The sequence below is a fragment of the Budorcas taxicolor genome, chromosome 10 (genome assembly GCF_023091745.1).
Source record: "Budorcas taxicolor isolate Tak-1 chromosome 10, Takin1.1, whole genome shotgun sequence".
In the NCBI taxonomy this organism is placed as follows: Eukaryota; Metazoa; Chordata; class Mammalia; order Artiodactyla; family Bovidae; genus Budorcas; species Budorcas taxicolor.
The window spans coordinates 12,507,750-12,531,722 of record NC_068919.1 but is presented as its reverse complement, the minus strand read 5'-3'; the positions used below and the strand labels follow the sequence as shown (position 1 = coordinate 12,531,722).

General features: G+C 52.9%; 1 protein-coding gene across 2 annotated transcripts in view; it reads left to right on the top strand.

The window, feature by feature from the left end:
• Positions 1-1,132: 1,132 nt before the first annotated feature.
• Positions 1,133-23,973, top strand: part of IGDCC4 (immunoglobulin superfamily DCC subclass member 4) — a 39,180-nt gene continuing 16,339 nt past the window's right edge. For both annotated transcript variants that reach the window (XM_052646658.1, XM_052646657.1), the window contains exons 1-6: positions 1,133-1,233; positions 11,260-11,610; positions 12,251-12,392; positions 19,097-19,233; positions 20,466-20,606; positions 23,802-23,957. In XM_052646658.1, coding sequence (XP_052502618.1) covers positions 1,164-1,233; positions 11,260-11,610; positions 12,251-12,392; positions 19,097-19,233; positions 20,466-20,606; positions 23,802-23,957 — 997 coding nt within the window. In that variant the 5' untranslated portion in view covers positions 1,133-1,163. The remainder of the gene's footprint in view (positions 1,234-11,259; positions 11,611-12,250; positions 12,393-19,096; positions 19,234-20,465; positions 20,607-23,801; positions 23,958-23,973) is intronic.

The window sequence follows — 23,973 nt, the reverse complement described above, 5'->3', positions numbered from 1 at the left end:
ATTGTGAGTGGGGAATGACCCTCTGGAGTCAGAAAACCAGAGTTCAGGTCTTGTATCTGCTACTCTCTGGCCTCGTTTCCTTAGGCAAGTCACTTTGCCTCCTCCAGCCTCAGTTTCCCTACATGTAACATGAGAGCAATCAAACCTTCCTCGTCTCTCCTAGGGCTGCAGAGAGGTCCAGGTATGGCAGTGCTCGGATGTTCATGGGTGCTGAGTCACTTCAGTTGGGTCCAGCTCTTAGTGATCCTGTGGACTGCAGCCCACCAGGCTCCTCTGTCCATGGGATTCTCCAGGCAAGAAAACTGGAGTGGGTTGCCATGCCCTCCTCCCAGGGATCTTCCTGACCCAGGGCTTGAAACGGCATCCCTTGCACTGCAGGCACATTCTTTACCCACTGAGCCACCTGGGAAGCCTGAGCCAGTGCTTGGAGTAGAGTAAATGCCCTGCTGGGGCTGGTTATTCCAAGACCAAAAGAAGGTCAACAGAAGCCAGCAGTGTGTTATGGCAGTGGGAGTGGAGATGAGGAGGGAACCGCGTGTCCCCAGAGGGTCTGTCGGTGGAGAAGCTAAGGAGGATTCAGGCCAGGACCTGGGCTGGAATGGACTGACTCAAATGGCAAGATGGGGTTATCAGGACAGAAACCAAGGCCTTGAATCTGCCTCCACTGAGCCTGGAACCCAGACGTTGGAGACCCTGAGGCAGCTGCAGAGAAAAGGAATAGAGACATCGAGGCAGAAAGAGATCCTGAGACAGAGAGGAAGAGACAAACAGCCCCAGAAACCAACTGCCCAAATGGGGGTGCCCATGGCAACCCAGAGCCGGCGAGGCACACGCGCGCAGACCCCAGCAGGGCGGAGCACCCGCGAGGCGCAGGTCACAGCACAGGGCCAGGGTCCTGGCGGGGCTCGACCGGCCGCGCTCGCCTGGCGCCCCCGCCTGGGCGGCTCGCCCAAGATGGCGATGGAGGGGCGGGCGAGGCGGCAGCAGCCTCGGCCCCCGCGCCGGCCCCCGCTCAGGCCCGGGCCCCCGAGGCCGCGCCCCCGCCCGCGGCGCCGCGCCTCCCCGGGCCACTGACGCCCGGCGCGCCCTCCCCCGGCGGCGGCGGCGGCGGCGGCGGCCGAGGCGCGGGGAGGCGGCGGCGGCGGCAGCCGGGGCCCGGCCCCATGTCGCGGGGGGACGCTGGCCGCGGCAGCGGGCTCATCGCGCTGACCTTCTGCCTGCTGACCGCGCGCGGTAAGGGCGGGCGCCCAGGCAGCGGCGGGAGCGCCTGCGGGGTGACTGTGCGCCCCGGGCTGAGTGGGGCTGCGGGGCCGCCGCGCCCCGAGTCCCGAGCGAATAGGGACCGTGGGGCGCCGGCTGCGCGCCCTGGTGCCGGTGATGCCTGCGCTCCGGGGTCCGCGAGCCTCGGCGGGTGGCGTTCGCGGCGCGTACTTGTCCATAGGGGGTGTGTATGTCCTTGGTTTGTGGAGTCCGGAGTGAGTGTACGAGTGTGTGTGTGTGTGTGTGTGTGTGTGTGTGTGTGCGCGCGCGCGCGCGCAGAGGGTGGGGAGGGGGCTTCTGCCTGGCGCACAGGTCCGCAGTGCGTGGCCGATCGCTGCGTGGCATCGCGGGCAGTGGCTGCGGTGCTGGTGGTTTGTGCGGGGCGGGTACTGCCTTGTACGCGCGCGTTTCCTGGTTGGGAGTGTGAAAGAGGAGGGGTGTGTGTTGAGATTGTGTGTAATTGTGTTCATGGCACTGAGCTAATATTTGGCCTTGGCTTTTGGGGAGTGTCCTTGCCCTTGGTGGGGGGACAGGAGTAGGAGATTCCGGATTGACTGGGGTTAGTTTTGATAAAATACTCAACTTTGTCCAGTGGGTATGTCCCTGAGGCTGGTTGTGGGGAGAGTGGGGGACTGTTGCCTCCCCCCAAAACCCGAGGCCCGGAGTGGGCTGAGGGAGGGGGCAGGAATCAGTTGCTTTCGTGGACGAGTCCAGTACTCGCTGTCGGGCTGGGACGCGTGTCACTTCTGCCCCACCCCCCAGGGACACATCTGAAAAGCGTTGACGAGGTCAGCAAGGCCCCCTCCAGCCCCCCAGCACAGTGCGCATTGGGGGTAGGTAACTCTCCAGAATTGTCCTAGCTGGAGAAAGGGCTGGGGATGGGGTGACGGAGTCCCAAGTGTCTGTGCTTAAGGGAGCCTTTTTCCACCCCGGCCCGCTCCCTTTCGGCCCTGTGTGCGTTTGGGGGGCGGCCCAGGGGGAAGGTGGTTGGGAGCGCTGGGGAGGGGGATGGGCTGCCCGCTTTGTTCGCCTAGTCCTTGCCTTCCCTGCTTAGCGGGGAGCTGAGGATGTGTCCGGGGCTAGTCGGGGAGGGACTTGGCGGTGGGGGTGGGGAGGGGGATTTCTCTCCAGCTGCTGCGGCTTTCCAGAGAGACTCAGCCAGGCCACGTGGGAGGGAGGCAAGGACGGCGGAGGGGGGAAGGAGCCTCCGCCTGGCCCGCCCCGGCCCTTCTCCAGGAAACCCAAACAGCGGGTGGGAAAGTATCGGGAACTACTCGGACCCCCTAGCTCCCTACAAAGACACGCCCCTTTTCAGACTCGAGTGCGGACCCGGCAGGAGGCCGCCTGGGGGCAGGGTCCCGGCCTCTGGGCCGGGGTAGTAGGGGGTCTGGGGTTGTCAGGTGGGGTGCGGGGAAGTGCCAGAGAGGCGTCTGTGCTTCTGGAGGCCTAGGGATTAACGAAGAGTTGTACCCACCCTCTTCTCGGAGCTCCAGACCGGGGTCGGGATCATCCAGCCAAGCGGAGTCAGGGCTGGGAACTGCACTCAATCGAGCATTATGGAGTACCGGTGGGGCCTCCCGCCAGGGGCTCAGTTTGCCTCGGAGACCTGGCCTCTCCGGACTCCGAGTGCACAAGGCCGAGCTGGGGCTCCCTTGGCAGCAGTGTGCTTGGCTGAAGCTACTGCGCTGCTGGTCCTCAGTGCTAAATCCTTTGAGTGTGCAAATCTTCTCAGTCCTGGGGACACTCCCCAGGCTAGAGTTCTGACTACCCTGCCCCATCTGGATGGAGGTCATTTATTCAACAAATATTTACTGAGTACTCGTTTTGGCTAGCATGTGACCGGTGCCTGGATATAGTAAATAAGGAGGAGACTGACAGGTAGTCAGCAAAGTCTTCCTTCAGGAAGTAGTGAAGACTAGAGCTCTGTGCAGAGGGTCAGTTAGCACGGCAGGAGAGCGATGGTGGGGAGAGTTTGCAGAGAGAACTGCACGTGCAAACGCTCAGAAGTGACTTTCTTTGGACTATCGAATGAAACTAAATATGGCCGGAGTTTAGAGTGCAAGGCATGAGGGTGGGGCAGGTTAAGGAAGAATGGGCCAGGGGCCACCAAGTGTCAAAAAGAGAAGGCTGAAAATGGAGCTGGATCCAGCTCATGAAGGGGCTTATAAGCCCCACCAGGGTTTCTGGCCTGAGAGCCCAAATGAGTCCTTGGGTTTTGTTTTTTGTTTTTCTTTTGAAATATTTGCTTATTTTTGTCTGCTCTGGGTCTTCGTTGCTGCTTGTGGGCTTTCTCTAGTTCCGGAGATTGGGGGCCCTTCCCTAGTTGTGTCTGGGCTTCTCAGTGCCGGGGCTGCTCTTGTTGTGGAGCACAGGCTTTATGCATGCAGGCTCAGTAGTTGCAGCTTGCTGGCTCCAGAGCACAGACTCAGTAGTTGTGGCTCAGGAGCTTAGTTGCCTCTTTGGCATGTGGGATCTTTCTGGACCAGGGATCGAAATGGTGTCCCCTGCATTGCAGGGCGGATTCTTAACCACCAGAGCACCAGGGAAACCCTGGAGGGTTTTGAGATCTGTTTTGCATCAGCTCACTCTAACCAAGGTAGAGAATGACTGCATGGGATGGAGGCAGGAAGCTGCTACTTCTTGGGAGGCTGTGGTAGTAATCCAGAAGAGAGGGTGGTGGTAACTAACGAGGCGGCAATTGGAATGGCCAAGTAGCTGGATTCTAGAGATATTTAGGAAGTAGAATTAGCATGATAGTTTCAGGGAGTTTGTAGAGAGTGAGGGGGGGGAGAAGTAAAAAATAATAGACACTTCAGCCACCTTGACATGTTGGAGTCAAGACTGACTGCCTGTCTCCCCAGCGCACTTCTGGTCAGCGGTTGGGAGCTGGGGAAATGTTGATGTGAATGGGATCCTACCTGGGAGTGGTGGTGGGATGCCCAGTTCTCTGTTTTCACCACAAGCGAGAAGCGAGAAGCGGGGCTCTCCCTTACACCCAAGGAGAATTTAGGGGGTGGTGATGCAAGAGGTCAGTAGAAGGAGGGCTCTAAGAATAGGTGAGCTGCTTTCTTCTCACCAGGAAACTCCCACCTCCCATCCCTTTCTCAGCCCAGAGGCTCGGAGGCCAACCTCCCTCAGTTGGACTGTTGGGGTGGCCCTTTCTGACCTCATATTGGGGGTTAGGAACTAGGTCAAACACAATCTCTATTTTTTTTCAAGATTTTTTAATTTTGATGTGGACCATTTTTTAAAAATGTCTTTATTGAGTTTGTTACAGTATTGTTTCTGTTCTGTGTTTGGGCTTTTTGGCCAAGAGGCATGTGGAATCTTAGCTCCCATACCACTGATGTTGGAACGGGACATCTTAACCACTGGACCGCCAGCAAGTCCCAAACAATCTCTATTAATAGTGAATCTAAACAATCCAGTTAAACCTTCATTGATCTTGTATGTATCTTCATGGCTCAGTTAATTATAAGTTTCAAGTTGATTAATCTCACAATGAGTCTTCAAAGGTCAGCACTAAGGAAAACTTAGAAATAATTTTAGCGTGAACTAATTTTGCAGATGAGAAAACTGAGTGACTTCCCAGAGTTACATGGATGGAGACTGAACTGGGACCATAACCAATCTCCTGGCTATTGGAGTAGCCATGCCTTCCCGGGATTCGGTACACATTAACCCGAGTTCAGTCTCTCTTCACCCCTCCCCCTCACATGAGAAGTTATCAACAACTTGGGGTTTAGCCCCCTCACTTCGTGTGTCTGGGCCTGGGCCCTGGAATCCACTCTTCCTCACCCACCCCCACCCACTGCCTCCTGTTCTGCCTCCACTCTTTCTGAGATACAGGAACCAGACTCGACACAGAATTCCAGATGCAGAACAGATGTTATTGCCAAGCAGGCCTAGGGGCTCCCAGCTCCCCGGGTCACAGGGGAGGAAGAGAAAGAGTGGCTCCGATGGGGGAGGACCCCAGCTCCAGCCTGGTCAGAGACGGGGGATGGCAGCTTGGGGGAGAGAAGAAAACCAGAGAGGATGATCTGGGCCTGACATGCAAAGAAATGGAATCCTTGTGCTTGGGGCTGGCTGGGCTGCCAGGTCCTACTGCCTCACTGCTGAGGCATCTTCTGGATTTGAGGGGCTGTGGGGTCCCTGGGGTTGGGAAGCAGAGGCTCAGGAAGCCATCTCTCAGGTGCAAACCTGAACACGCAAGCTGGTGCAGAGTGAAGACTTCCAGATGGCTTCATAAGGGGCTCACTTACCTTGCACATAGCTTGGAGCTCTGGCAAATGAATGGAGCATAAGAGAGACACAGGTGGGCACTCAAGCAAGGTATTTTTAAACGGACCTTCCATATAGCAGCAGAGGTGAGGTAATGAGCTCCCCAGTCCTGGTAATGTTTAAGTACAGAATTTCTTTGAATGTGAGTTTGCTGTTCTGTCTCAGGGCTTTTTTTTTTTTTTTTTTTTTTTTTTGTGGCTGCACCGGACAGCTTGCACGATCTTAAGTCCTTAGTTCCTTGATCAGGGATGAAACTCTGGCCCGGGGCAGTGAACGCAGAGAGTCCTAACCACCGGACCTCCAGGGAATCCCTGCCTTGGTGCATTTTCAGCATTTTGTTGGATATCTCCTAGGTGCCACATACTATGCTAGGCATTTCCCCACATGTATTATGCAGATGATCCCCAGCCCTGAAGGGGGTTCCTATAGTTTTTCCAGATAAGGAAATGGATGTTTGGAAAAGCACAAGGGGCTCTGTGTCTTGTCCTTTTGCGTGTGTCTCTGCCTGTTCTCTCAGCTGTTCAAGGACTATTTATTGAACACCTGCTGTGTGCCAGACAGTGTCTTAGGTCCTAGGCAACGCTGACCAGGACGATAATCTCAAACTTGCCTCGCTGGGGAGATAGGCAAGTCAGAAATCTGCCATGCTAACTGCAATGGCCCAGGTACCCAGGGTCCTATGGGGCAGAAAAAGGAGTGGCGTCGAAGTCAGACCCCGGGATGGCACAGCTACTGAGGGAAGACGCAGCAGCAGTGCTTTCAGAGAACAGGAAGTGGTTTGGTCCGGTGGGGGCTCCGCGTGACAGGAAACAGGAGGTAGGCCAGTCAAGCGAGGGTGGCTTTGCTGTCAAGTCTGCTGGGGCCGAGCCTGACTCCGCAGGATCACAGATGAAGGGAATGCTGTCTTCCTCACTTCCCAGACAACTGCCCCAAGCGCTCCTTCCAGCTGTTGTGGGAGGGGCTTAGCGTGTGGTGTGGGAGGTGGCCAAGGTGGGGGGGAGGGTGGGGAAGGAGGTTTCTGAAAGAAACTGGCTTGTGTCTCCTGGGAAACAGAGTGGTGTTGGTGTCATGGAGAATTGCCCTTGTAGACTGAAAACAAGTTATAAATCTGTTGGGCCCTGAAATTCAAAAATGACAAGGCACTGATGTTTGTGGCAGGTTCTTGCCTTAACAAAGGTGGCATCTCAGCTTTGTCCTCCTTCTTCCCCCCCACTCCCTCATCCTCTTTTCTGAGAGTTCACTGAGGAACAGAACCCTGGCTTATGCCAGGCCCCCACAAATCCTGCAGAACAGCACTGATCTGGCCCCAGGGCCCAGCAGCGAATCTCCTTTCTGTCTGGGTCCTAATTGGCCTCATAAAATCTAATTTATCCTGCAGGTGGGTAAAATAATGCCAGAAAAAGCAGACTGAGAGATGGTCCTGGGGCTCCTGAGCATAGAAGCTCTGTATCTCCAGCAGGGTCCCCCCTCCCCACCTGGGAGAGTGAGGAGAAGGGCTTGTGGGAGAGGGAGACCCCCTCGAGGAAGAAAGCTGGCCAAGCAAGTGTCCGCTTTGTCTGCCCTGGCCTGAGAGGGAGGGCTGAGAAGTGCTCATGGGAGGGGCTGGGGGCAGTGGGAAGGGGGGGGCATGAAACCACTGGGCAAACATGGCCCACTTTATGCAAAAAGATTTGGTGGTGTAGGAACCACATTTACATGAAAGCAAACACTGCTGTGTAACAGAATAGGATGCAAAATGGGCCAGAGGTTTCAAAATAAAAGCATTTCAGGTGGTCAGTAAGCCTCCGAGTCTGATCTCCTCTACTGCTGGGAGAATTTTGGTGAAAACAAGAACTGTAGCAGCTTTTCATTTTAAAACTAGGGAAACGGAACCAGAAAGGAAGAGAATGGACCCAAGGTCATATAATACACGATGCACCTAGAACTCTGACTCTAGGCCAAGGCTGGTCCCACCACATCCCATGGTCTGTCTTAGGCAAGAGGAAGGATGGGTAGGGGACCTCTGAGTGGCTGCATGCTGTGAGACCCAGGAAAAACCTTCCTTGGTGGGGACAGGGGCAGCTTCAGGGAAGGATGTGGCACCTGAGTTGAGCCCCTAAGGATGCACATGTCCTGGGCACAGAAGTTGGGCCCTGAGGCAGAGAGAACCTCCTCTTATTCGGGAGCAGCTCTCTCCTCGATGCTGGGTTCACCCCTGGGATGTCCAAGAAGGGCAGTTTCCCCAGACTATCTCCCAGAGAGGCGAGACCCTCCCCTGTTGGGCCTCAGTTTCCCCGTCTATAAAATGAGCAGTCTCAGGCTCTGCACATATTTTCATTAACGTGAGCTGACCTGGACTCCTGGCACAGCCCTGCACCCGCTGGGGACCCCGAGTTCTCCCCACATCTACATCCCTGTTGATTTCCACTGCCGCCTGGTCTTGCTGGGTGCTGAGCTCCTCTGAGCTGGGGCAGCCAGACATCTGCTGATCCATGAATATTCAGGAAGGAATTGGAGCCTTCTCTGGACTCTCCAGCCAGCCACGGCCCCTCTGGCCGCCATCCTGCCCGTCCGAGCCCAGGCTGCTGACAGACCCAGCAGCTGCTCGGGGCCCCAACTGTTCACATTGTTTGTTCACCACGGCGGGGGATTTTCCAAGCCTCCGACATGCTTTGGGGGGCAGGGAGGCTGCCAGAGGGCTCAGGGATTCGAGTCATGTGGGGCTTTTCTTCCCTGAAACTCAAACCAACTGCTCGGTGGTGGCGGCTGGAATGGGGCATTTGGAAGCCGCTGGGCTGACAGCCCAGGCTGGCCTTGCCCCCACCGCGTTTGCATCAGAATCTAGGGGCTCAGATAGACAAGGGACTGGGTGTTGAGAATAGTGATTTGCATTTGTACATCCCCTTCCAGTTTATGAAGTCAAAGTATTAGTCGTTCAGCCGTGTCCAACTCTTTGCAACCCCATGGACTGTAGCCCACCAGGCTCCTCTGTCCCTGGGATTCTCCAGGCAAGAATACTGGAGTGGGCTGCCATTACCTTCTCCAGGGATCTTCCCAACCCAGGGATCGAACCTGGGTTTCCTGCACTGCAGGCAGATTCTTTACCATCTGAGCCACCAGTGAGATCTCCAGTTTATGAAGTGCCTCTAAAGAATGAGTTCCCATTCCTTGATTGATGCCTGTCAGGCTTTGAACTGGAGCCCTGCCCTCCATCATCTGGTGTAATCCTCACAGGCTCCATAGTATCACCTTCATTTTACAGATGTGGAAACTGAGGCCCGGAGAGGTGAAGTGGCTTGTCACATAGCTGGTAGATGGAACAGCATGGTTGGAAGCTTGATCTTCTGCCCCAGGATCAGGTGCTCTTTGTGGCTTCCTTCCCCAGTTTGGCTGGAAGCCAGGTGAGGCCAAGTGCTGCCTTCTCCTGGCTGCTGCCTTCTCCTGGCTGCAGCCTCTAGTACTGCTGAAGCCAGTTGTGTCGCTGAAGGTGCCTGCAGAGCCTTTAAGAAAGGCAGAGAGGCCGTTCAGACCCCCTCTGTCTGCCTGCCTTCCCACTGCAGTGTCCTGGCTCCTGCCCTGGCCCCTGTATCTCTACCTATCAGGACTTCTCCCCTCCGTCTTGATCCTATTCGGGGCTTTAAGTGTTGGCATGCATGTGTCTAGGTGTTGATGAGTGTAGCAGAGATCCAGGTGCACGTGTTTAGGTGTGGAAGGTATCTATAATATCTAGACGATTCAGGCTTCCCAGATGGCTCAGTGGGTAAAGAACCCGCCTACAACGCAGGAGACGCAGGAGATGCAGAAGGCACAGGTTCGATCCCTGGGTTGAGAAGATGCCCTGGAGGAGGTCTTGGAAACCCACTCCGGTATTGTCTGGAAAATCCCATGGACAGAGGAGCCTGGTGGGCTACAGTCCATGGGGTCGCAAAGAGTCGGACAGGCCTGAAGTGACTGAACCCTGCGCAGCTGAATGATACTCTGAATCAGTTTAGGAACAGGTGTGTCCAGTTCACTGAACAATCCTGCCGTCATAGAATCTCAGACATCACCCGCTATGTTTGAGTAAACAAGAGCAGGGCGGGGGTGGGGGCAAGGAAGTCCCAAGGGCACACAGCTGGACTGTGACAGGTCCAGGTCCAGAACTGAGGGTCGCCTGAGTCCCGCACCGCTGTGCTGCCCGCGTGGCCCTGACAAGGCGCTGTCAGCCCTGGCCTGCCTGCTCATGAGTGCGGGCCACTGTCCTCACCTCCGTCCCTGACTCCCTCTCAGACACACCATGGTGCCTTTAAGCAAGGTGTCAGGCCAGAGGATAGGAGGGGGCCTTCAGCCTGGGAGTGTCTATGGACGAGGAGGCAGCAGGCCAACCTTGTGGGAGATACAGTGGGGAGAACCCACCATTTCCCTGTGAATAATGGTTACTAGCCTGGCTGAGATGTTGCTTAAAATGATAAACACTGGCATTTGGGTGTTTTGCCTTGACCCTGGGATGGCATTCCCTGTTCTCCTGCTCCCTTCCTCCACTGTCCACCTTTGTGGCCAGGGTGGTGTTGGAGCCGTGGGCTCTTCTGGGGCATCTGCAGAGGGTTGGAGGCGCGGGTTCTGTGCTGGCTCACTGTGTGGCTCTGGAGGAATCAGCTGCAGGGAGGAGAGTTTAACTCTTGCAGTCACTGCAGCAGAAGTGAATTGGACAATCATGGTTGAGACGACCTGCAGGATTCCAGGAGAGGGGACGACATTACTGAGCCAGGTCAGCCACTGTGCCGCTCTCCCTTACACACGGGCATCTCACTGACCGCTCACGGCAGCCTTTTGAAGAACGAATGACTATGTCTTTTTAAATTGAGAGGCAATTCACATGCCACAAAATTCACCATTTAAAGGGTACAAATCAGTGGGTTAAGTTTATTCACAAGGTTGTGCAACCATCACCACTATCTAATTCTAGAAACATTTTCAGCACCCAAAAAAGAAACCTTAGATCCCTTAGCCATCTCTCTTCATTCTTCCCTCTCCCCAGTCCCTGGCAACCATGAATTTATGGTCTTGTCTCTATGGATATGCCTATTCTGGACATTTCATAGAAATGAGATCACATTATACAATATGTGGCGTTTCATAACTGGCTTCTTTCCCTTTGCATAAAGTTGTCAAGGTTTATTTCCTCTGCGGCAAATGTCAGTTCTTCATTTCTTTTGATAGCTGAGTAATATATTTATCCATTCGTCAAGTGATTGGCCTTCCCAGGTGGTGCTAGAGGTAAAGAAGCTGCCTGCCAGTGCAGGAGGCATGAGACTCAGGTTTGATCCCTGGGTTGGGAAGATCCCCCTGGAGGAGAGCATGGCAACCCATCCCAGTGTTCTTGCTTAGAGAAACCCCATGGACAGAGGAGCCTGGTGGGCCATAGGGTCGCACAGAGTTGAACACAACTGAAGCGACTTAGCATGCATGCACGCACAGGTGATTGGGCATTTGAGTTGCTTCCACCTTTTGCTAAGAACTGTGTTATTTTGTGGATGAGGAAGTTGAGTGGGGCTGAGGGGCGGGCACGATGGGCATGAAGCGCAGTCGTTGGCCCAAGATCACAGGCAGAAGGAGAGCTGGGATCCAGACACAGGTTTCCTCATGAGCGCTCTTTCTCCGAGGCTTGTCCCCAACCCTGGTGCAAGTGACTCAGGAGCTGGAGGCTGTGGGATGTAGGAGGACACACTCTGATGGCCCTGGTGTCCGTCCTCTACGCAGGGGAGCAGCCGTTGCCCCAGGAGATGACCGTGTCGCTGAGCTGTGGAGCAGGGCCGCTGCAAGTAATCCTGGGTCCAGAGCAAGCCCTGGTGCTGGACTGCAGTCTGGGGGTGGCTGCCACCGGACCCCCAACCAGCATCACGTGGAGCAAGGATGGAGGCGCCCTCCCTGAGCATGAGCACCTTCGCCTGCTACCCAATGGCTCCCTATGGCTGTCCCAGCTGCCAACAGTAGATGGCGCTGACGAGGCAGACCCTGGGGCTCCAGAGGTCATTGAGGGCAGCTATTCCTGCCTGGCCCATGGGCCCCTCGGGGTGATGGCCAGCCAGGCTGCAGTGGTCAAGCTCGCCAGTAAGTGCTACATCTGGGGCTGAGCTGAGACCCACACGACGTGGGGTGTGGGAACTGGGATCCGCCATTAGTTACTTGCACAAAGGCTTGTCTCTGAGCCACCCCCCTCTCCCTGCCTCCTGTCCTGCTCAGTGGGTCCCTTCCTGCTCTTATCTGTCTCACCATTCAATAGTCTCACTTCTTCTCCACTCTTCTGCTGCTCCTCTTTTTCCTTCCCTGTGACTTCGAGAGTCTAGACCTGTGCTTTCCTCCAGGAAGCCCACCAGAGAGAACTTGTAAGAGTGTCAGGTGCACAACGGTGCTCCCCACACCCGTAGAGTGTGTGGAGCTGAGCTGCATCGTCCAGCCACCCCTTGGGGGGGCTCTTAGGAGGCACAGATCACCATGACATAATTTTGAGGCCAGAGGAGACAGTGTAGTCTGACATGAGTAAGGCAGGGGACTCATCTGACCAGTCATCGCCACTTACCCTCTGCTTGCCTGCCTGTCTGCGTCGGGCCGAATTTTCTCTGCTCGTGTTTCTGTTGCCCCGTGCCCCTCTGTCCGTGTGTGTGTGTGTGTTTCACCATCCGTGCTCGCTGCGCCTCCTTTCTCGTGGCCCTCTCCTGTTGCTGTATTTTCTCACTGTCCTCATCCCCAGCCCTTGCAGGCTTCTCCCTGCACCCAGAATCTCAGACTGTGGAGGAGAATGGGACCGCTCGCTTTCAGTGCCAAATCGAAGGACTGCCAACACCCATCATTACCTGGGAGAAGGACCGGGTGACGGTGCCTGAGGAGCCTCGGTGAGTGTCCTGCAGGGGAGTGGGGAGTGGGTCCCAGAGGGCCGGTAGGTTGGGCTCTGGGACAGTCTTGGAAACTGGGATCCTTAGAGTCAAGGTGGCTCCATTTGCCCAAACCGACTTAGGAGCCAACCACCACCAGATGCTCAGTTCATTTCTGGTCCCAAAGAGAAATTGGGCCAGAGGTTTTTGCTCCCTAGGAGAAAAGCCACCTACCGAGCTATGTGGCTTGGGTTAAGAGCAGTGATCAAGTACTTCAGAGCATATGTAGCCCAACCACTTGTTTTATCGAGGAGGAGACCAAGGGCCAGAGAGGAGCTGTGTTTTATCCAAGGCCACACAGTGAGGCATTGGCTGGATGTTCGTTGTTTTTGCTCAGGCCCAGGAGGCTGCTGGGAGGCTTTCCCTTTGCAGGTTCCTCTGAAGTTTCTACCCTAGAAACATAACTTCTTTTCTTCCCTCAGTTCTATCCAGTGGGGTGCAGCATCTGATAACTGGGTTGTGGAGAGCTTTCCTGTTTCACCCTCCTTTCTCCCCATAAAGGCAATGGAGCAATCCCAGGGAATGGTTTCTGGGGCAGAGGAGAAGCAGAGGCTAGACCCAGGACCTGATCGCTCCTGTGGCTTCCTGGGAAGGCCCAAACGTACACAGAGCATCTCCAGAAGGCATGTGGCTCGTTTGCATCCCTGGTCTTGGAATTGGTCTCGTGACTTGGCTGCCACCCCATAGATTCTTTTTTAATTGATGCGCTGGGTCTTTGTTGCTGCACATGGGCTTTCTCTATTTGCGATGAGCCAGGGCTGCTATCTAGTTGCGGCACGTGGGTTTCTTATTTCGGTGGCTTCTTCTGTGGGTGAGAGCACAGGCTCTTTAGCACTCTGGTTACAGCAGCTGTGGCTCCCAGGCTCAGTAGTTGCAGCACATGAGCTTAGTTGCTCGGAGGCATGTGGAATCTTCCCAAACCAGGGATCAAACCTGTATCCCTTGCATTGGCAGGTGGATTCTTAACCACTGTGCCACCAGGGAAGTCCCACCCCGCGGATTGTTACATTTTGGAGAGGTTTCTCCAAAGGCCTTTCCCAGCCCCCCTGCCCTCCTTTCCGTGCATCTCTCTGGCTGTAGTTACCAGCCCACTCTCTCCTCTCCCAGTTGAGGTGAGATTCCTCAGGCTCAGAAATACTGGTTTCCAGATCTTTCTGCCCTGGAACTAACCTGTCTTTAGAGTATTGAGTTGGCCCAGCTCCTCTGACTTTTATCCATGTCTCGATAGGGGTGAAAGTATGAGAGAAACTTCTAGATAGAAAAGCCGCAGGCCACATCTCTGCAACAGTTGGAAGGGAGGAAGAAGGGTGAGAAGCCAAGATGTAAGTGATCCTGTGATTCTGGTGATCAGTCGGCCCCAGTGGTCCAATGGGTTGGACTAGATCGTGGTTTCCAAAGTGAGTTTTTTTTAGAATATTAGTCCCTAAAGATGATTCTTGGAAAAATTCTTTTTTTCCATGGTCAAATAAGACCTTGGAGTTGACAAGTCCCCTGAGAATCCCTGTGCTGAGAAACCTGTTTAACTTGTTTAACCACCTCTTAGAGTCATTTGCTCAAAAGTGTCAGTCGCTCAGCTACGTCCATGGACTGTAGCCTGCCAGGTTCCTCTGTCCATGGGATTCTCTAGGCAAGAATACTGGAGTGGGTTGCCATGCCCTTCTACTATCCCCAGAATGAGCATTCTAGGGCAGGGACCTTGGGATTGCTAACCCAGCTTCCCAGCACTGGCATGTCAAGTTCTGTGCCTCCGCGTGTGGCGCCCCTCACTGCTGGGGGTGGATGCTTCCAGCAGGTTGCTGGGTGAGGGTCAAGTAAGAGGTGGGAGAGAGCAGAAAACTCTCCCCACGTTAAAAGTCACGAGAGGCTCTGCTTAATGAGAGTGGTGTTTTCTCACTTAATCCCTCCTGTCATCCTTCAAGCTAAGGGTTTCTTATTTTTCATATTTTCCTCTATTTACTTTGTTTATATTCCTATTAGACCCATTTTTCAAATTCATATAAACAGAGAAGAAGAAACAAAAATGACTCATCTTCTTACCACCCATGGAAAGCCTCTGTTAGTGTTGATGTCCACCCTCAGGACTTTTCCCTTATATGTTTATAAATATTAAAAATTTTGGCTGATATATACTGGGTATTTTTATTCAATCTTTTTTATAGAAAACAAAAATGGGATTATATTGCAATTCCTGCTGGGGTTTTTTTCCACTTAATGCGTACAGAACCCCCTTCCAGGTCTGTCTGTGTGGCTGTGGCAGATGCTCTTCTCTGACCTGTGAAATGAGGGAACTGAGGATCAGAGACACTAGTCACTTGCCTCAAGTCACACAGCTGCTGCTAAGAGTATCTGGCATTGGAGCCCTAGGGTGGATGAATTGGTGGTTGGGGTGGGGAAACCGCAGGGTCTGAAGAAGCTCCTGTTGTAGGTGGGCTTAGAGATGGATCCAGTTATGCTCAGAGGAGAGAAGTTACTTCCTCGGTGTTTCTCCACAAATAGAGGAGCTCCCGAACCTCCCAGCATCTAGTTAGGCCTCTCCCAGGAGGCTGGAGCTGCCTGTTCCTGGACTCTGGAAGCGTTTGCCCCCAAGTCCTCTGAAAATTGATCCTCATCTATAAATAAGCCAGGCTCATATGTCCCAGCACATTGTGTGTGGGGTGGGGGATAAAGAAATACCTAAAACAGCAACTTGATTATGCCCAAGGTATGTATTTTTACACATGCCCAGATAGAGTTCATGTACAAATATGCTATTCATAAACTCAACTCAGAGGTTTGAAGGAGACCATATGCCCAGGTGTAGGCTGTGCACATGTGCAGTTAATAAGCACACTCTGTCAGGGTCTGTATGCATATTTTGGGCACTGACGGCAAAGTCTAGACCCTAAGGCAATTGCCTGATACTTAAACTAATTTCTAATGAGAGGGGATCATTTTTCTTCCACGGGAACCAATAATCACCAAGAGCAGCGTTTCCCAAATCACAGGCATTCACAAACTCCTGTCATAATCTTGGCCACCCCAAGCCATTTATACAATCACTCACTTTATACATTTCTTCAAATCAACTCTCTCTTTTGTAACTTTTGTGTGTGTGTGCTAAGTCGTTTCAGTCGTGTCTGACTCTTCGCGACCCTATGGACTGTAGCCTGCCAGGCTCACCCGTCCATGGGATTCTCCAGGCAAGAATACTGGAGTGGGTTGCCACTTCCTTCTCCAGGGGATTTTCCCGACCCAGGGATCAAACCCAGGTCTCTCACATTACAGGCGGATTCTTTACCGCTGAGCCACCGGGGACGTCTGCTTGGTCACTTTGGTGGTGGTGGTTTAGTTGCTAAGTTGTGTCTGACTTTTGCGACCCCGTGGACCCCATGGAGCCTGGCAGGCTCCTCTGTCCATAGGATTTACCAGGTAAGAATACTGGAGTGGGCTGCCATTTCCTTCTCCAGAGGATCTTCCCATACTCACACTTTAAAACGAATGGATTTAATTCCTGCAGGATCCCTGGTCCAGTCCTCTGCCCTGCCCATCTCCCAGGGTCCATCTTGTATCAGCCTCATGTGACCCTCAGCTCATGTCCCTTTTCCTGGGGTGGATCTCTGAAGGGCTCTGGGTGGGGCGCCTTGGCCCTCAGGAAATTCAGAGCAGCTCTGCCATTTCTTCTCTGCTCTTGAATCCTGGGGTTCAAGTGTCCTTTTGCAGGTACAGGAAGCAGGCTCAGGCTTGGAAAGAGAATGGTTCCTCCCTTTTAGATAGAGGTTGCTTTCATTCTACAAGTAGCTATTTTATTTGAAGTCCTTTTAAAACTATAAATATACTACTAACTTAAAGGAGAAAAAGTCACCTACAGATTGACCACAGATAGCTATTACCATGATCTTATGTGAGCTTATAACACATTAACAGGGTCGGGGTGTGAAATAGGTAGGAATTATGAAGCCCGTTTTTCAGATGAGAAACCTGAGGCCTGGACATTGGATGTCACTTGCTAAAAGTCACATATATTGGAATCAATTCTCTCCACTATGCCACAGCTGCTTTTATTCCAGAGCCAGAACTGACAGAACAAAGTGCGTCTTTCCATTTAAATTTTTTTAAGTTTTATATTCCCAAACTAATAAATAAATCTCACTGTAACTAAGAAATTTAAAAGCAGAACAAAGAAGAGCCCCCCCACCCCCAGTAATCCCCCTTGCTGAGAAAACCTCGACAAATGACGTGAGCTTTGCCATCCTTGACTTTTTCTGCGCACATCCTAGCATATCATTTATCTATTCTCCAAAAATAGCATTGCTTCGTAAACACTGTTTTGTGATTTCCCCCCACCCCCACCACTAACCAATGTATCTTGGACATCCTTCCAAGGACAGAGCTTTTGAAACCACATTTTTAACAAAGCAGAAAAGATATTAAATGAACATTAAAAGTGGTACCATCTCACTTCTTTGGCTGTAGCAAATGCAGCAACAGCACCACACCCAAGGAAAGATATCCATTCCTTTGTTCGTTCATTCAACACACATAATTAAGGCAGTATTACTTGTCATAGGAGGTATTAGCTCTTGGATCGTTCTTTCTGTTGTTTAGTCGCTAAGTCGTGTTTTTTGCAACCCCATGGACTGCAGCCCTCCAGGCTTCTCTGTCTAGGGGGTTTCCCAGGCAAGAATCCTGGACTGGGTTGCCATTTCCTCCTTCTGGGGATTTTCCCAACCCAGAGGCCAAACCCGTGTCATTGGCAGGCGCATTCTTTACCACTGAGCCACCAGAGAAACTCTGGGATACCTGGAGCAACATTTCCCTGGAAAGACCGGGAACCTTTGGGGTCAGGAAATGTGGGCAGCTATTGAGACTGAGGAAGGAGGAGGAGACCCGGATGGGGGTGGGGGCCTTGTTTCTGAGATGGGTCCTTGTCTCTTCCATCAAATTCTCCGAGGCAGCAGGCTGCGTCCTGGCCCAGGATTTAGCTCTAGACACCCTGCACCTCCTCATCACCTCTCCCTGCTGGCCCCAGCACTGCTTCAGGCAGCTCTTGGAGTTGAGGCTAAGACTCTGGGGGCAGAGTTGAGTTTGCCTGTAGGGTGAGGGAAGGAGTGATGAAGGTTTATGCTTTTGTTCTAAGTCTTTGGGCCACAGCAGATTTCTAGGCTTATGGCCAGAATTCTCTCCCAACACCCTTGAGCTAGTGCTTTTCTCCTGTGTTTAGATTTTCTCATACCCCGCTTTCCCCACGAGCCAAGGGATCTTCGCGTGCACAGCTGCCCCATTCCCTCCCTGACCTTGACCTAGCCTGCATCCACAGTGAGAAACTAGAACTCTCACCCTCGAGCTGACCCTGCAGAGATCACAGCTAGAAAATTCAGGAAGACCCACTCCCTCCCTGCTGGGGCCAGAGCCCATTCTGCTTCCCACTACCCAGGCCCCTGTGGACACATCTCTGCCTGGGATTGCACTGTCTCTAAGCAAGATCTCTGGGCTCTTCTAGCCCAAATTGCTTTCCAACCCTCACCAAAAGGGCAGACAACACCACCCTCATCCATCCTGCCCCTCCTCCATAATGTACATGTTGACTGGCGGGCGGGGCCACTTGCTGGGACTACATCCCTTCCCACTGGCATTGTTAGGCATCTAATGGCTGCTAAGACAGGCAGGTGGGAAGAACGTGGGATTTGGCACCAGGAGATGTGGGTTCCAATTTTAACTCTGCTTTAACTGTGGGACTCTGGAAAGATACCCTCCTCCCTCCAAGACTTGGTTTTGTCACCAATAAAATGAAGGCTATGATCCCCTCTATCTCTTAGGCTTGTTTCAAGGTTCAGATTGAGATCATGTGACTAGAAGGGAGAGGAGAGAGAAGGTAATACAGGCAGGAGGTAAACAAATTCAAACTTTACAGAAGGTTATTTAATGAAAATAAAGTCTCCTCCTGAGAGCTCCCCGGATCACAGGTCCCCTCTCAAGACAACCGCTATGACCAGGAACATTCCGTGCAAAAGCATGTAAGTGTACATGTCCTCCACACACTGTTCTGTACCATATGTATTTTGGAGATGGTTTTGTATCAGCACACAAGGAGCTGCATCCTCTTAACAGCTGCCTAGCATTCCATTCTATGAATGTACCCGAACCAATTTAGCTAGTTCCCACCCTACAGATGGACACTTGGATTGTTGCCAGTCTTTTGCTATGGCAGACAGGGTTGGAGTGAATATTGATAAACATACATTTTGTGTATGTGTATGAGAATATCTTGGGATGAAGTCCTTGAAGTGATGTTGCTGAGTCTAAAAGGTGCATGCAGATTTGATAAAATACTTATTTGGCTGTGTCGGGTCTTAGTTGCAGCATAGTTGTGGCTCGCAGGCTCGAGAGTGTGGGCTCGGTAGTTGGAGAGCTCGGGCTTAGTTACCCCGTGACACGTGGGATCTTAGTTCCCTGACCAAGCATAGAACCCAGGTCCCCTCCATTGGAAGGCGGATTCTTAACCTCTGGACCACCAGGGAAGTTCCAGTATCTTGTAGTTTTAATTTGCATTTATGACGAGTGAGCTTAGTAAGCCACGGTAGGTGTTTCAGGAAGGAGGGGGAGGTGGGTTCAGGACAGTTGGGGCACCGCCACCCTCCCTGTAGAGCTCCTGTCCACCTCACAGGTGCCCTCTGTCCCTTCCCAAGGCTCATCGCCCTTCCCAACGGGGTCCTCCAGATCCTGGATGTACAGGAAGGTGATGCAGGCTCCTACCGCTGTGTGGCCACCAACTCTGCACACCAGCGCTTCAGCCAGGAGGCCCTACTCCGCGTGGCCCACAGAGGTAAGGGGGCTGGCCGGGTGGGGCAGTCAGCCATCTCGGAGCTGGGAGGGACCTCAGGTGGTCCAAGACCTGCCTTCAAATAGGTGACAGATGAGGCCATGAAGCCCACAGAAGGCAGTGCCACCCAAGTCAGGGAGAGCACTCGGGGCCGGAACCCAAGACTTCTGGTCCAGGGTGCCCTTCCTGCTGAGACTGTTTCCGTGGGTGGATGGAGTGTCCAGGGCTGGGGACGGGTGCGGGGAGGTGAGGTGTCTGTGGAGAGGGTAGGTGCCAGCCCCTGCCCTGGGGGAGCCGCCCCGTTCTGCTTGCTGTGCGTCTGGCTCCTAGAGGTCTGGGACTATTCTTTCCATTTCTCTGAAAATCTCCCGTCCCAGAGTGACGCGGTAGAAAGGACACAGGCTTTGGGGTCAGAACGACCTGGTTTGAATCCTGGCTTCTCTACTCACCATCTGTGTGACCCTGGGCTCCTTATCAAATGTCCAGCCCAGGGAGGTGGTGAGAATCGCTAGGATAGGAATGGGAAGTGCCTGGTGCCTGGCAGGTGTTCAGCAGATCTCACTTCAGGCCTCCCGCAAAGGCCTCTGTCTTGCCTTCCTTTGCCAAGGCAGCTCCCCTCGACCCCCACCCCTCCACTCATCTCTTCCCATCCCCCTCTCATCCCGTCCACTTTCCCTCCCACTCTACTTCTGGGGCTTAGCTGATGAGCTGAGTCTGGTTTGCTGCCCGTTCAGTGCCCGGGGTCTCTGCCTCCACCTGCTGGACAAACCGGGTATTTACCATGCTGACCCAGGAACCCAGGGTCATGCTGAGAACTCAGCAGGGAATGGGTGCTCCGGGCGCCGCCACGCTGGCAGAAACTCGAGCCCATCCCCTGCCTTCCCCACATGGGAACTGAGGCGCTCCAGGGAAGGGACTTGCCAGAACTAGAAACTCCAACTGTTGACTTCAAGTCCAGACTGCAAGTCTACTCTTGACTCTGCTGGTTCTCTGCCTTGAGGGTGGGTTCCATCCAGCAGGAAGAATGGGGGCGCTGTGTCGGAGGCCCAGTTATTCCTCTCTGGCTCCCAGAGAAAGACCTCTGAGTTCCAGTCCCAGCTCTGTTGAACTACGCAGCTGCTTTCCCATCTGTCTGATGGAACCCTGGCTGCCCCACCTATCTCACCAAGTGACTGTGAGCATCAGGTAAGGGGCTGAATGTGAAGACGCCTGATGGTAAGGCTACCTCTCTCCAGGGTCCCTGGCATCTGCTGGAGGGCAGGACGTGGTCATCGTGGCAGCCCCGGAGAACACCACCGTGGTGTCTGGCCAGAGTGTGGTGATGGAGTGTGTGGCCTCGGCTGACCCTACCCCTTTTGTGTCCTGGGTTCGACAGGGTAAGTGGAGGGAGAGGAATTGAGGGCATGGGAGAGGAAGGGGGTGGCGTTGCACACACCCCCAAGTCAAGGATCTATGAGCGTGACCACAGTATGGTCACCAACCTTTGGTGTGGCAGGAACCAACTTCTGTCCCAGGGTGGAGTGTGGGTAGAGGAGCCTGGACCAAATGAATCAATCTGCATAGCAAGTTTCTTTTATGAAGCCCACTCAGTCTGCCACTCACAAAATCACTCTTGAGACCTTTCTTGGGGGTGGGCGCTGGGCTTTGTTCTCCACCTTCTATGTTTCCAGTCCTTACAACAGTGAGTGTGGGGCCAGTGAGTCAGGGAGCACTTGGACTCTCTGCTGGTCTAACTACACAGCCCCTCCTGGTCCGCCCAGTCTGCTCCTGCCTTTGTGTGCCCGGCTTCATGCTGGGCACAGTGAGTGAAAGACCCAGGTGAAAGAGATGGGGCCCCTGCCCTCTGATCTCACAGTCTGTGTAAGGGAGATAAACACATGTCCATGAAGAGACTTGATGGTATCCGGCAGCAAGTGATGAGTGCCAAGCGGGGCTGCATTACAGAGGATGCTGTCAGGGTAATGAGCGTGCCGGGCCAACATAACCTTCCAGTTTACTGAGCACGAAACCCACTTTCCTGCTGGAGCCTCCTAGAGCAGTTCAAAGAGGTTAAGGGCCAGGGCTGTTATTCCTGGTGGGCAGATGAGGGTACTAAAGCTCAGAAAGGCAGGTGGAAAGCCAGGACCCAAACTTTAGAGCCTGTTCCTTTTCTGGTACACCACCCCCTACAGCTCTGTATGAAAGAAAAGCAAGGATTACTTGTTTCCACTTGTCAATAAGAAGTGACTTGGGACTTCCTTGGTGGCTCAGACGGTAAAGCGTCTGTCTACAATGCGGGAGACCCGGGTTCGAGCCCTGGGTTGGGAAGATCCTCTGGAGAAGGAAATGGCAATCCACTCCAGTCCTGTTGCCTGAAAAATCCCATGGACAGAGGAGCCTGGTAGGCTATAGTCTAAGGGGTCGCAAATAGTCGGACAGGACTGAGCGACTTCACTAGTCCCAAGTTGATGGCAGAAGTGAGTCTTAAATCCAGCTATCTCTACCCCTCTTCCCTGGTTCAGTCCATGATCCCACACTCCCTTTTGTAAGTTTGTATCTCACACTCAAGACTATATAATGATGAATACATAGACTTTAAAGAAAAATAATACCCCAAGATGACTGCATACCCCCACCAAGCTGATCAGAAAGAACAGTGCTGCTTATCTGTGCCTCTCTGACCTACCTGACCTCACTGGACTCCTGACACTTGCCTAGTTAGGGGGAATCTTAGGCCAGCAGGACCCTCATAGTATTATTGGGGTAAGCCTGTGATGTCGCCCAATTCTATCATCAGTGCTTCTCAAATCCTGACCAGGCATCAGGATGACCCAGGGAGCTTCTTCAAACTGCAGACTCCCTCCCTTCACGCCTGAAAGATCATGACCCCGGATTCTTAATGTTTAACAAGTTCCTAAGGTCCTTCTACCGAAAGTGTGGTCTTTACCTACCTCTTAGGCGAAGTTAGAAATGCAGAATCTAGGGTGCCTGACGCCTCTGCATCTTAACCAGGTCTCTTGTGATTCTGTGATTTGTTTGCACAGTTGGGGATTTGAGAATTGCTATGCTAGAGGGTCCAGACACTGTGGTTCTGGGATCTCACTTGAAACTCTGCTAATACCACACTTAGAAGACAGAGACTGTCTTCACTCCTGTCCCTGGGTGCTGTTCCTTTTCCAGGAACTTACTCCACTTAAGCCTGGAGAAGGAAATGGCAACCCACTCCAGTATTGTTGCCTGGAGAATCCCATGGACAGAGGAGCCTGGTGGGTTACAGTCCATGGGGTCGCAAAGAGTCGGACACGGCTGAGCGAGTAACACAACACAACAACAACTCCACTAAGTCAGGCAAGGGGCATGGCTTTTTTGTTCGGTTTTGTTTTTTTCTGATGGCAAAAGGTGTACATATTCATTATAGAAAACTAAGGAAAAACAGAACCAGTAAACATCCCACCACTCAGAGATTAAATTGCTAACATATGAGTGTGTTTTCTTCCAGAGTTTTTTTCTATGCACATGTATATTTTCCCCCAAAATAAAAGCTTGCTGTATTTACAGTTCCAAGTCTTGTTTTCATTCAACAGTATATCACAAGCATCTCCCCATCTTTATTTTATTTATTTATTTTTGGCTACACCATGTTGATTGTGGGATCCTAGTTTCCTGACCAGGGATTGAACCTGGTCCTGCAGTGGAAGTTCAGAATCCTAACTACTGGACTGCCTGGGGATTCCCTCTCCATCTTTAAAGCTTTTTCAAAAAATAATTTTAATAACTGATAGTCCATCATTTGAGTATAGCCATTATTTAATTTTTGAAGTCTTTCCCAGTTGTCCACTGTTACAGTTAACACTGAGGTGATCAGCACTGTTAACAACTCCCCACCACAGGGTGCCCACAAGTGGAATCCGGGCTTCAAGGTCAAGCTGGAGCCCCTGTATAGCCCTATCTGCATTTACCCTTTCTCAGGCATTGTAACATACTGTCTTTAAAAACGTTCCCACTTTAATAGGTGAGAATGAACATCTGTGTTTTGATGTGCATTTGGTTTTGTGAAGTAGAATAGTTTTTTTGTTTCTTGGCGGTTTGCATTTCAGCTCCTGACTGTAAGGCAAGGGCTTTCAAAATGATTCTCACTTCACATCAAAATAAACCTCAGGTATTCAGGCCTCTGGTTATGGTGCAGACCTTTCCAACCCTATCTTCATCATAACCCTGGGCTGAGATCATATGGCAGGAGTGTGTCCTTGAGAGAAATGAATTGAACAGTAAATGGTAACAGTTGTAACTGAGTGGTGTTCAGAGCACCTATTAATGTCCCTGCATTGTGTGGGCCAGTCTCACAGACCTTATTGGTTCCACCCTCAGAACAGCCCTTCCAGCGAGGGACTATCTCCCCACCATACAGAGAGAGACCCTAGGGCTCAGAGGGGATCATCGGTCCAGCAAAAGGAGGAACTGACCCAACCAGAGACTGTTAGGTTCTCTTAACCCGGGTGGAGAGGGCGCCCGCACTCGAGGTCCGAGGTCCGGAGAGTGGATGGAGGGGAAGCCGTCAGCTCCCCGCTCCAGCACTCTCCCTCCTCCCGCAGACGGGGAGCCCATCTCCACCGATGTCATAGTCCTGGGCCGCACCAACCTACTCATCACCAGCGCGCAGCCCCGCCACTCTGGCGTCTACGTCTGCAGAGCTAACAAGCCCCGCACGCGGGACTTCGCCACCGCAGCCGCCGAGCTCCGCGTGCTGGGTGAGGAGGGGTGGAG